The 13,454-nt window shown below is 48.3% G+C and overlaps 1 protein-coding gene across 3 annotated transcripts in view; it reads right to left on the bottom strand.

The window, feature by feature from the left end:
- The window catches only part of FANCL (FA complementation group L), a 300,676-nt gene that overhangs the window by 275,421 nt on the left and 11,801 nt on the right, over positions 1–13,454 (bottom strand). For all 3 annotated transcript variants that reach the window (XM_029593734.1, XM_029593737.1, XM_029593735.1), the window contains exon 2: positions 11,297–11,355. In XM_029593734.1, coding sequence (XP_029449594.1) covers positions 11,297–11,355 — 59 coding nt within the window. The remainder of the gene's footprint in view (positions 1–11,296; positions 11,356–13,454) is intronic.

Below are 13,454 nucleotides of genomic sequence, written 5' to 3'. Positions count from 1 at the left end.
TGCTAGGACAGGGTCCTCTTTTGTACTGGCCGAAGCTCCGGAGGGTGCCGAGGGCCCCGGCGGTTCGACCGGAGGATCGAGGCCCAATTCCTGGAGGACGTGTGGAATGAGGTCCGACCGTTCTTCTTTACGAAAGATACGTAAAACACGTGGGTCGTCACACTCCAGGTGCGCCGCTAGGAGTGCGTCCTCATCTGCCGTCGCCACCTGGTCGGATCCTGGGTCCGGAACTGTGGCCGCCCCACTTAGTGGTAGAGCTAGGGAGACCCTGGGACCCTCCCCCACGGGACCCGGTTGTGGCCCATTGCCCCCATGAGGCGGGGCACCTTAGCGGGCGTGGGGGACTGTCTTTGGCACCTGCTGGGTCTGAAGATATGCTTGATGCATGAGCCCCACGAAGTCAGGTGAAAAAACCGGGAGGACCCGAGGGGGGGGGCGGCGGAGGAAGTTCCCTGAAGGGACCCGGGGTGACTGAAGAGGGACCCGGATCCTGAATGGGCGGCAATCGCGGCAAAAACCCCTGTTGAGAGTCCTCCGCGTCAGTGTCGATGCAGCTTTCCAGTTCCAAGATGGCCGCCGCTCCCGCCAAAGTAGGGGGCGGGGCTATCCCCCGAGAACCGCGGCGCTCAGGGCATGGCGGCGAGGAGGCCGTGGGAGCTAGGCTGGACTCCCCCCCGGGGAGACATGCCACACAGGAGCCATCACGCGATCCACTCTGCCCCGGAGCGCCACAGGAACACCGACCGCGCTGCATGGCACGAGCCCGGAGAGGGAGGGGGGGGGGGTCACCGGCGCCTGGGTCCGGGAGCTGAGGAACAGCCCACCCTCACGCACACACACCAAACACCCTCGCGCCGCGGGAGGAGCGGGCTCGGTCCGCCCGGGCTCAACTCCGCTAACCCTCCCCTTAGGTGCGGCAGAGGAATGACTCCTCCCTGCCGCTGCGGCCCTGGGGAATGTTACGTCGCAGGGCCGACGGGGGAGGGACCGACCGCGGCGCGAAATAGGGGAGAGGCTGGCACCACCAGCATCCACCTGTTCAGTCCATCCGAGGCAGCTGCGAAGTAAAAAACGAACAGCAGAGAAAGAAAACTTACCCCGAAGGACAGAAGAAGGGAGAAACAGAGAAAGAAACAGAGCCGTTCCAGTCCTAACGGCAAGCTGACCCAAAAGGGCTGCAAGCCCGGACAGGGAGTCCTAAGAACCCCCCAGAGTGAAAGATGAAATTTTTTTTTTTTTTTTTTTAAACCTGCTTGATCCAAACTTGAAGGAATAGAAAGAAAATCAAATGTGGAGACAGAATCCACTAACTAGGGGAAGCCGTGGTTCCCCAACCTCACATCTGCTGGAGTCAGAGAGATACTGAGGATAGCCGGAGGGTGCACCAGCTTATATGCCAGCACCCTCCGAAGTTTGCTCTGACTCCATCTGCTGGACGGGGGACATAACCCACTGTCTGGACTGATCCTGGTACGTACAGGGAATAAAGTTTTCACCATTTTCGTTCAGCTATAGAATTTTATTTTGCCGCACTATATTATCCTTGTATAAATCGCATCGTTTTAATATATCTCACATCACATTATTACACTTTTTTTTTTTAAGTAAACAGATATGATTTGATATTTTTGTTCAAGAATGTCGGTATAGAAAAATTCTAAATAAATAAATAATGCATTGAGCACATTGTCTGTTTTTACTAATTTTAAATGCATATACTATATTCTGTGGTGTTCTGTACTGCCTGTACATGTTGATTTCTTGATCTAAATGCCGTTTTTTTAATTGTGATTCAGCACTGTTTTTTTTATTTTCTTTTTGCTGTATTGAGAGTTAACTTGCTCTAACTAAGCTTTTACATTTTTTTAATCCTATTTTGTGTTATTTGTATCCCTTAACCCACTATTCAAGGACTCTCTTTTTTGTTGGTTAAATAAGTAACAAAAATTTCTTTAAATGATTTTTCTGCATACATATGGTTAAACTTAATAGTTTTATCATTAATAAATTATATATATATATATTCATAATGAAAATTCACTATGTTTTTATAGGTTGATCATTTTAAGCAAGACCTTAATTTGCTTCCAGAGCTTTATACACATACAGGTATAAAACTCTCTCTCCAATATATTTATGCCATCGTCTTATCATAGTTTTATTGCTTTATTTATGCATTGTGTTCTTTTTCTGCTCATTTTTTGTTATTTTTATTATCTTTTATTCTTTGTCACGTGCCACTGATATACATATAATTCATTTGGACTATATTTTAATTATTTAAATTTATAGGTACAAAAACTTAGATTGTAAGCCCTCTGGGGATAGAGAAATACCTACAGTACCTGAATGTAAACTGATGTGATATCTCAATTGAGATCAAATGTCAGTATATAAATAATAATTATAATTTAATTTTTCTTTATCCACATCTATATGTTACCATTTTATATGTTTTATCATTACCCTATGATTAGGTTGAATGGTCTGTTTCTTTTATGTGGGTTTTTGTTTTTTTTTAAATGTTATGTTCATTCATTGTAGCCCAAGGCAGCCCCACATACGGGGGCGAAACTTGGCCAGAGTCAGGCATTTTCAACGCAATTTGTCTCCATCATAATAATGTATTTTTAAGGACATTTGGCATCTATCCTATTTTGTCTATCCTCACGGCATTCATAGATTGCCTTCCTTGCTGTTTTCTGAGTCCATCTTTTTTACAACTCAAGAAAGATATTATGGCCGAACCTGAGGTCATCGTTATTCACTTAGGCGGCAATGACCTGGGGAAATCATCATGTGTGCAACTGATTCGACGCATGAAGAATGACTTGAGGGAATTGGTTTCATGGTTCCCATATCATCCATCAGCTAAAATGGTGAATCAGCAGGTTACAGAAAAGAGGGCACAGAAAGGTTAACCAGCAAGTGGGGCGATGGGCCTCCAGGTTAGGGGGCTGCCATATATTGCACAGTTGGGCAGATTATCTCTGCAAAATATTGTTCAGGCCAGACCAAATTCATCTTTCGGATATTGGGTATGATCTGTTCAACAACAACAGGAAATTATAGATTATTTTCTGAAGTGAAGAGGCTGCAGATTTGGAGGGGGTATGAGGCAAGTACCACTAACTCAGTGGTGGGGGGCATGAGCCGCTGGGACGAATTGACAGGCTTTGGGTAGGCCCCCCCTTGCTCAGAGGTCACAGAGTTAAGTGGGCTGCCTTGCTAGGAGACATGGCAGGCGGCACAGGTGACAGTTGGTATCAGATGGGGATATCGGCTCGTGCTGAGTATTGTAGTTATGTGTTTGATGTTAAAAATAAAGCTGCAGCCTCTTCGTCCATAAAAAGACTTGTGTAATCTTTTGTTAAAGGTGAAAGTCGCAGGGAGGACAGGGGGGCACAAGGGTGCCGTTGGTCAGGGATCTCCGCGTTACTACTCAGTAAACTAAGAGATCATTATTCAGCTGGGTGGAAAGCACACAAGTTAGCCAGATAAATATCCAGTATAACTTAGCTGGCTAAGTTGAACGGTGCACCTCCTGGCTATCAGGAAGTTAGCTGGATAAGTTTACCCAACTAAGCTTAGGACTGCTTTCAGGCAGTCAAAGTTATCTGGCTAATAGGGTCATTCATCAAAATGTGTTATGGCATTAACACATGCAATAACACGTTAACGCCATAACGCATGTGATAATCGTGTTACCGCATGGTGTGAATGCAAATTTTTTTAAGGGGTGGGATTAATTAAAATGAGGGGCAATATCACACTGCACGATAGCATAATAATTGTTATTGCACGGTTTTAATGCCAGAAATAACTACAACTTTTATATTGACATTTCGGGCGATATGCCCGAAATGGCCGTAACACAATTTGCATTGAAGATTGCGAATTGCATTTTGGCCATTTCTGGGCTTGGGGAGTGGGAGGAGAGAGAGCACCTCTGGGCAGGCCATCACAGTATTCAACTAATTTATATCACTATAGGAGGGCCAGCTAATAGCTTGAGGTGAGGTGTTGATTTATGGGCCAGTTTTACATGCAGAGTAAAACTGTTTGTAAAACTGTTAGAGTCCATCAAGCTAGGGCGAGAGACCATAGCTGAAACCTCAACTTTGAGAGACTTTGCTCATTCCAAATGATGTCAAATCTTCACAGAGGTGTACTGTGCTGTTCGTACATCTCACTCTGCATGTAAAACTGGTCCCTAAACCCTAAATCACCAGCACTTTGCCTCACGCTATTAGCTGGCCCTCCTCTAGAGAGATAAATAGTTGAGTATTATGAAGGCCTTATAGTTTCTCTCTCTCACAAACCTTACCGCATCCGGCAATACTACCTATGCGGAGCACTATGTTAGCATGTGGTATGGTAATTCTGAAATTACCATAAACACACCCCTTTTTTTTTTTATCACAGGTGTTATCTAGGGATGTGCAATGGTTTAGAATGAATTAGGAAATTTCAACAAAATTGCCTTATTTGTCCTGGTTCGGGGAACCTGAAAACCGAACCAAATTTTCCCAAAATTTTGGGAAAATTTGGTTTTCGGGTTGGTGTGCGCCAAGATTTTAACCGCGCACTAACGGGGAGTCAGCGCACACTAACTCCCGTTAGTGCGCACTAACCCGAAATTCGGGTCCCCCGAATTTCAAAGGCCCGAACCACAGGAAATATGAAAATTCCCGGGGCGGGCCAAAAACAAAGCCCAAACCGAAAGGTTTGGGCTTTGCACATCTCTAGTGTTATCCATGCGTTATTATAGCATTTTGATGAATCTAGGGGTAAGTTAGCCAGAAAACGCCAAATATGAACTTAGCCAAAGAAAAATTCTATCCCCCCCAAATGCCTTCTGGTCATCAAGCTAAATTTTATCCAGCTCCTTAGCCAAATAACCTCAAGGCAATCAGCATGTGGGATTTTTTAAAAATTACTATTTGTCCAGTTAAGTCTCAAACTTAGCTAAACATGTTGACTATTGACCTCTAATTCTGTTATTACCATATTTTTCGCTCCATAAGACGCACCTAGGATTCAGAGGGAGAAAATTGAAAAAAAAAAAGTTTGTGCTAAACCAGCTCTGTCCCCGGGCGTCTGTGCGTCTTATGGAGCAAATTTGGGGAGTGAATAACTTTTTTTCTCCCCATTTTGTTTTCAGGTCTGGGGAGAGCCATTTCGGTCCACTCCCGAACTATCTTTCTCTTTCTGTGGGAAACCCCCCCCCTCCAAAAAGAAAAACATCCCAACCCTTTAAATTAATTAACTACAATCCCCCACCCTCCTGACCCCCCCCCCCCACCAAAGACCTGCCAAAAGTCCCTGGCGGTCCAGCGGGGGTCCAGGAGCGATCTACTGGACTTGGGCCGTCGGCTGCCAGTAATCATAATGGCGCCGATGGCCCTTTGCCCTTACTATGTCACAGGGGCTACCGCTGCCATTGGTCGGCCCCAGTGGCATAGTAAGGGCAAAGGGCTGTCTGCGCCATTTTGATTACTGGCAGCCGACGGCCCAAGTCCAGGAGATCGCTCCCGGACCGCTCCTGGACCCCGCTGGACCACCAGGGACTTTTGGCAGGTCTTGGGGATAATAACAGAATTAGAGGTCAATAGTTAGATTTTTAGTTTTGTTTTTTTTTTATATTCGCTCCATAAGACACAGACATTTTCCCCCCCACTTTTGGGGGGAAAAAAGTGCGTCTTATGGAGCGAAAAATACTGTAATCTAAATTCCAGAAATAAAACAAGGAAAGCTTTAAATGCACTTAAATGTATGGATACTTGGGTACGTTTTCAGTATTTCCTTATCTGATCCTTCTATCTGCTGTTAAGAACAAACAAGCGATCTGTCTTGCGCACCGATTCAGAGTGTTCTAGGTACCGCACATGGAGTCTGCCGACGTTTATATGGAGAAGAAGGGTGGAGTCTTCTGTGTCCTTCCGGTGAAGGCAAGGAGATTGATTGATTCAAGTGAAACTCAGAGGCCACCTTTGGTAAGAAGGAGAGAACAGTGTGAAGCTGTACTATTCCTGGGGTAAAATCGAAGGAATAGTTCCCAACAGGATAGTGACTGTAGCTCAGAGATGCGACGGGCCAAGCATATTGCCATCAAGAATACAGTCTTTAGTGCTAATAGGCATGGTGACAGACTGCGCATCGGCCTGAAGGAAGGTCCTGCTAGGAAGTCCAGTATCAGATTGAGGTTCCATAGGGGGACCGGCCACTTTAAGGGCGGTCGGAGTTGCTTAACCCCTTTTAGGAAAACGGGCCAAGTCCGGATGAGCTGACAGACTGTTTCCGTTTACCTTGGCTCTGAAGCAGGAGAGGGCTGCTACCTGAACCTTGAGAGAGTTGAGGGGCAACCCTTTCTTCAGGCCACCCTGTAGAAATTCCAGAATCATGAGAATCTTGGCCATTTGCGGGCACCCCGCGGTCCCCGCACCAGGCCTCAAATATTCTCCAGATCTGTATGTTTGCCAGAGACATTGAGACCTTCCGCGCACGGAGCAAGGTGGCAATCACAGCCGTCGAGTAACCACGCTTCTTCAGGTGAGTCCTCTCAACGGCCAGACCATAAGAGAGAATCAAGACGGATCATCGTGAAGGATCGGGCCCTGTTGGAGAAGGTCCCCTGTGTGGGGGGAGGCACAGAAGGCTCCCCATGAGGAGCCTTCGAATGTCTGCATACCATGGGTGTCTGGGCCAATCCGGGGCCACTAGAAGGACTAGACCCCTGTGTTCTATCTTGCAGATGATCTTGCCCAGTAGAGGCCATGGGGGGGGGGGGGGGGGGGGGGGGGAAGGTATACAGTAAGTCCTCCTCTGGCCAGGTCTGGAGGAGGGTGTTGATTCCTTGGGAGTGCTGATCTCATCTGCGACTGAAGAACCAGGGAACTTGGGCATTGTGAGATGTGGCTAGTAGGTCCCTGGCCAGGAGGCCCCAGCAATTTACTATAAGCTAGAAGCCTTTGGTCAACAGCGTCCACTCCCCCAGGTCTAGGTTTTCCCTGTTGAGAAAGTCCACTGTGACGACGTCTTTTCCTGTGATGTGGGAGGTTGATATCCCTTGTAGGTTTACCTCCGCCCATTCCATAAGCGAGTCTATTTCCAGAGACACCTGATTGCTCTTGGTTGCTCCCTGGTGGTTGATATAGGCAATTGTTTTTGAGTTGTCAGATATCATCCGAATCGCTTGCCCCTAGAGCTTGTGGCTGAGCTACAGGCATGCTAGTCTGACCGCTCGAGCTTCAAAGCGGTTTATGTTCCATTTTGCTTCTTCCTTGGTCCATTGTCCCTGGGCTGTGTGCTCCCCATCCTCGAAGGCTCGCATTTGTCGTGAGGACAATCCAGCTCGGTGGGGATAGTCTTACACCCTTGCTTCGGTGGATTTCCTGTAGCCACCACTGGAGTCGAGAGCATACCTCCGTTGGTAGGTGGAGGCAAATAGAGTAATCTTGGGATGGTGGATTCGTGTGACAGTAAGGAGCGTTGGAGAGGCCACATGTGAGCCCTCACCCACTGTACTACTTCCAGTGTTGATGCCATGAGACAGAGGACCTGAAGATAGTTCCATACCTTGGGGCACATTGTGTTTGTCAACCGGCGTACTTGGTCCATCAGTTTCCTCCTCCTTGGGGGAGAGAGGAAGACCTTGTTCTGCTTGGTGTCAAATTGGGCTCCCAGGTACTCTAAGGACTGGGAGGGCTTGAAGCTGCTCTTGTCCATGTTCATGACCCAACCGAGTTCCTGTAGGAGGGACATGACCCTGCTGGTCATCTGAAGGCTCTCCTCCAATGACATCGCCCGGATCAGCCAGTCATCCAAATAAGGGAGTACCAGGATCCCTTCTTTCCTCAGTGCTATGGCCATGACCACCATAATTTTGGAGAATGTTCTGGGGGCGGTTGCCAGGCCAAAGGGTAGCACCCGGAACTGGTAATGGCGGCCCAGTACCACAAAGTGTAGAAAAACGCTGGTGGTCTTGATGGACTGGAATGTGAAGGTAGGCTTCGGATAGGTCCAGGGAGGTTAAGAACTCTCCTAGTTGTGCTGCCATTATTATGGAGCAAATAGTATCCATGCAGAAGAAGTGCAATATCCGCAGATGACGGCTGACGCTCTTGAGATCCAGGATGGGCCGGAATGATCCCTCTTTCTTGGGCACAATAAAATAGATGGAATAATGCGCCGTATGTACTTGGGGTGTAGGTACTGGAGTTATAGCCCTCAGACTCAGGAGCCTTATCAGTGTGGATTCTACTGCCAGTTTCTTGAGGTGGAAGTGGCAAGATGATATCATGAACTTGTCCCAAGGGATGATGCAGAATTCCAGAGCGTTGCCTTCTCGTATGATGTCTAGTACCCATTTGTCTGACATGATCTCGACCCAACGCTGGTAGAAGAGGAGAGTCGACCCCTTGTCTCCTCTTCCCGTGGATGGGTCTGCCCAGTTTCATTGGCAAGCTCGTTTCGAGCCTGAACCCGGACCTGCTCCTCTTTTGGGTTGCCAGTTCCAAAAGGACTGAGACCTCCCTGAGGGTTGAGGTGACTGGAACGACAGATTTCTATAGGGGCGGAAGCGTTGGGAGCCTCTGCCCCGACCCCTCATGGGAGAGGGGTGCTGAGACCTCTTCTGTCTTCCAGTAGGCGACACTGGAGATTCGCCCCACTTACTAGCTAGCTTCTCCAACTCGCTTCCGAATAGAAGAGATCCCTTAAAAGGCATCTTTGTGAGGTTCACCTTAGAGGTTGCGTCCACTGACCAGTTCCGCGGTCATAGCTGTCTTCTGTCCGCCATCACCGAGGCTACTACTCTGGCCGAGGTACACACTAGGTCCAAGCTTGCATCTGCCAGGAAGGCTACGGCAGGTTCAATCGCTTCTCCAGCGTATGCCCCAGAGCTATCTGCCTCTCTCTCGAGGAACAAGCAGGAGCGAGCCACCAGGGCACAGCAGGAAGTGATCTGCCAGGTCACTGCTGTCGCATCGAAGGTTTGCTTAAGGATGGATTCTTACCCCCTGTCGTGAGCATCCTTCAGGGCCGCCCCACCCTCAACAGGGATGGTTGTTCGCTTCGAGACAGCGCAGACCATGGCATCCACTTTCGGGAAATGCAGGCGTTCCTTGACCGCTGGGTCCAGAGGATACAAAGCTTCCAAGGCCCAACCTCCTTTAAAGCTCGCCTCCAGGGCATCCCATTCCAGGTCTATCAGCTCCTGGATGGCTTCCAGCATTGGTAAATAGCAAAAGGCCTTACAAAGGGACACTAGGATGGGGTTCTTCTTTGGTTCCACCATAGGGTCCGTGCCTGGAACTCCCAGAGTCTTCAGGGTCTAGGAGACTAGGGCCGGCAATTCATCTCTGTGGAAGAAACAAAGCATGGTTCTGTAAGGTTCCAGGCCTGGAGGGATTTCCCCATCCTCCAGTGAGTCCCCGTCATCTGGAGTGTCTGGATCCCTGTCCAGGATACTCTTGGTAAAGGTGTGGCATCTCTCGAGGCCCACAAGCAGGGCCAGGAGAGTGAGCACCCCCCAGCTGGGGTTCAATCCGGGCCGAGACAGGAGCTGATTGCGCCTGAACAAAGGCTTGGAGTCCCTGAAAAAATTCCAACCAAGAGAAGGCCCCAGAGTCCATATTTGTCCCAAGGGGAACCGGAGTAGGGGCTACTGAAATGCCCTCTCCCGGGGAGGACGCCATCCCGGAATTGCTCAGGTCCAGGGAGCTGCCAGATAAGGTTGCGGCCGACCCGTCCTCCAATTGGCTTGGAAAATTTTTGAGAATCCAGCCCTCCCTGGGCCTCCTCACAGTGCAGGATTCCAGCTCAGACTGTGCGGCTCTAATATGGCAGGCCGCGCAAAGGGAGTGCCACCCGAGCTTCTTTGCTTCCGGAGCCATAGCCTCTGTGGTTTGCATGTTTAGTCATTAGGTCTATTGGGTGCGCACAGACTCGTTTTGGCGCGCATATGTCTGAGCAGACGGTTATGCACGAAGTTATGTGCGAGGTTTCAAGCTCAGATATGCGTGCGGCTATGCACATATATACACGCATGTTAGGCACACAAGAGACCGGCCTGCACATACAGACAGCCGAGGGGGGAAGATGGCGCCGCAGCCAAGTGCGTACGATGGCGCCACCGTGGATCGTCATGTGGATGATCCACAGAGTCGAGAATGGAGCCTAGCCCATCAGGGGGCTGCTCAACTCGCTCAGAACCCCCTTTACCTTGTCCAAGCGGAGATCGGGAGCAAAGTCGGTATGGCACGCTGAGCAAGGAGACCAGAGAAAGACTTACCGAAGCTCTTCCCCATCTCTGAATTGGAGTTCTTCTCTACTTACCTGGTCTCAGCGCTTACTGGCTGAGTAGAGAGACGGTCTCAAGCTGCAGGGGGAGAGGGCTTTAGCCTTCACCACCGCGCTTGGCTTCTGCATCCGCTGCCTTTCAGCCGCTTCAGCAGCTAAGTCCACACCGGACACCGGCTACCAGACCAAGGCACACCTCTCTGAGGGATCTCGGAAATCACCTCAGGAATTCTCAACTGGGGGAGGGACCCTCAGTTATTGCCGCAAGAGAGCAGGGCTCAATCTTCCTTTCTTTGGATTAGTGCTGCAATCCAGCTAACACCGTACTAGTATGGGGAAAGCATCCACATCTGCCAAGGAGACGGAGAGATACTGAAGAGCTGAGGTCACTGCAGGGGTATATCTAGGGTGACGTCAGCTTTGAAATCTGACTCCATCTCCCATCTGCTAGCAGAAAAGTACATAACCCACTGGTCCTGAGTCCATCTGGCTACATGCTGGAAAATATATTATTGTACCTTCCTCGTTTCTGTCTTCTATCCACCTTTTTATTTGCCTATGCATTTCAACATACGTAAACATTTTTCTTCCCTTTTGCTTCTATGACTTTCCCGATTGTTTTCCTCTTCCTTCTTTCCTTGATAGGATGTCTTATTAGACGTGACCAATTAGGCAGCTAAAGCAGTCTTGCATTCTTCTCCATTGCATACATAGTGTTACAGTTTATTGAATGATTAGAGTTTTTTGGAGCAGCCTTGAACATCTCAAACTCAGCACGTTGTACATCACAAATGCAGAATGCCGTTTCTACAAAAGCAGCATGATTATTTTCAGGTCTCTCCAGCTTACTAAAGCACTAACTATACACTGACAAACGCAGGTTAGTTTTTCCATTCCAGTGCACTTCTGAAGACCAGTAATTATTCTAGAAATAAGCCACAGAAATTAAATATAATCATGTTACCAGGTCTTCTTATAATATATAGCACCTTACCTTGCATTTTGAAGCTGGAAATCTGAAGGCAAAAATACTCTCAAACGAAAATCTCTACCCTGAAAAACAGCAATGACAAGTTTAAAAATCAGGACAACTGCAAAAATTCTTATCATAAAAATGCTTAACTGACTTAAAGGATAAAAAGTAATTAAAAATCCAGATTTCTCTGCTAAATTGTAGGTACTATAATAATCAAAAAAACTGCAGCAAATCAGTTTCAATTTTGTTGAAGCCCAGCTCCCATTTACATTAGAAATGCCTGTTCATATGAAATTAACTATACACCAAAGAGACTTAAAATAAATAAAAATTAAAAGCTCAGTTGTGTGGTATTTAACTTTGTTAGCAAAAGCAGAAACCTATTGATATCTTGAAGTACTTGAACAATACACAAGTCTCTGTTGCATCCTTGAAACATTTTCTCTGTGGAAACCAATAGAAAAAATTCACAGCAGAATATTAAAATACCAATTGTTCCTGCTAAGGTTTGACAATATCACAATGGTAAGCATCTACAACTGTTCAAAAAAGTTTTGTTTTTTTTAATTCCCCACATAGTGGTAAAGTCTGCACGTATAATATTGTACAGAGGATTTTTAAAGAAAACATAGGGGTCGATTTTCAAAATTGCATGCGCACACGAATAGGCCAATTTTATATCATGCACGCGCATGTTATAAAAGCCAATGTCCGTGTGCTCATATGCGGGCGGACTGCGACTCGCATGCGCGCAGGGGGAGAATTTTCAAATTATGTGCGGCAACATGATCAGCCTTTTTTCCAGTTCCCTACCCCCCCCCCCCCCCCCCCCCCCCCGCCTAACCTTCCTTCCCTTTCCCCTCTCCACCCCAACCCCTACCTAGTTACCCCTCCGGAGCAGAAGTATTCTATATCTATCTACTAGATAAATGAAGCTTGACCGACGTGCCACAAATGCGCAGTAGAGAGCAACTCTACCACGCATGCACGGGCAGCACGTCGGTCAGAGCTTGCCTGTAACAAAAATGGCGCGGCGAGGAGCAGGAGCAGCCGCGAGGGAGGGAGGGACCTCCCCCGGAGATCTTCCGTCTGCGCCATCCGAAGGGGTTGTGAATGAGCTGAGAGAGGGGGAGTGACTGAGGGGAGGGAGGAGAGGGAGGAGAGTGAGGGGAGGGGGGGGGAGGGAGACTAGAGGGTGAGGGAGAATGAGGGGAGGGAGGGAAGAATGAGGGGTAAGGAAATGGACTGAAAAAAAAATGTTAATGTAGCCCGTTGTTATGGGCTTAACAGCTAGTCTAAATATATATTCCTATTTTTTATATATAATTTGTCTTTCCTTTGGAATCGGAAGTACCTGGAGTAGAATCCCCACCCTCTTTGCTTTGGTGGTACGGGCTCGACTGCTCTGGCCATTAAGAGGAAGGAGAGCTCCATTAGTAGTACCGCCTGAGGCACTACCAGTCCTCAATATGGGGATGAAGGGCAATTTGGTGGAACACCCAATAGCTTCAATTGGTACCCCTGACGGACAATGGACAGAACCAACTGGTCCGAGGTTACACTGGGCCACTGGTTTGCAAAGAACCGCAGCCTGCCCATGACCAGAGGGTCCATCGCCCTGGGTAAGGATGACTGACTTAAGCTCCCTATGGCCCAGTCAGAACCCCGTACCCGGGTTTGGGTGCTCTCTGCTGCTCAGGACGGCCGCAGGAGCTCAGATAGTAGTGACAGGAGCGAGGACGAGGAGGACAGTACTTCCTTTGGCGAAAGTTTTCCTTGGACCTGGCCTCAGCCTCCTGGAGGAGGACGGATCCAGAATAGTTGCAGAGAATTGTTGGATGGTTTCATGATGGTCCCGGAGTTGGGCCACAGAGTCCATCACCCTATCTCCGAAGAGTTTCTCTCCCGTACATGGCACTTCAGCAAGTCGTTCCTGTATATCCGATCGGAGATCTGGAAGCCTGCAGCCATGCCATCCTGCAGGCGCCAATTCCCGCTGCAGAGATTCTCGATGCCATCGCAAAAACATCGTAGATTGCACGAACCTCGTGTTTCCCACATTCCAGACCCTTATGCACCAGTGACATGGGGGTATCTTGCTGCTGCTGAAGCAGCTGCTCAGCCACCTCCTGAACCTGCTTCCAGATGTCCAGCGAATATTGGCTCATGTAGAGCT

The sequence above is a fragment of the Rhinatrema bivittatum genome, chromosome 3 (assembly GCF_901001135.1).
Source record: "Rhinatrema bivittatum chromosome 3, aRhiBiv1.1, whole genome shotgun sequence".
Lineage (NCBI taxonomy): Eukaryota > Metazoa > Chordata > Amphibia > Gymnophiona > Rhinatrematidae > Rhinatrema > Rhinatrema bivittatum.
The sequence above is the reverse complement of the archived record's forward strand: the minus strand, read 5'-3'. Positions and strand labels throughout refer to the sequence as shown.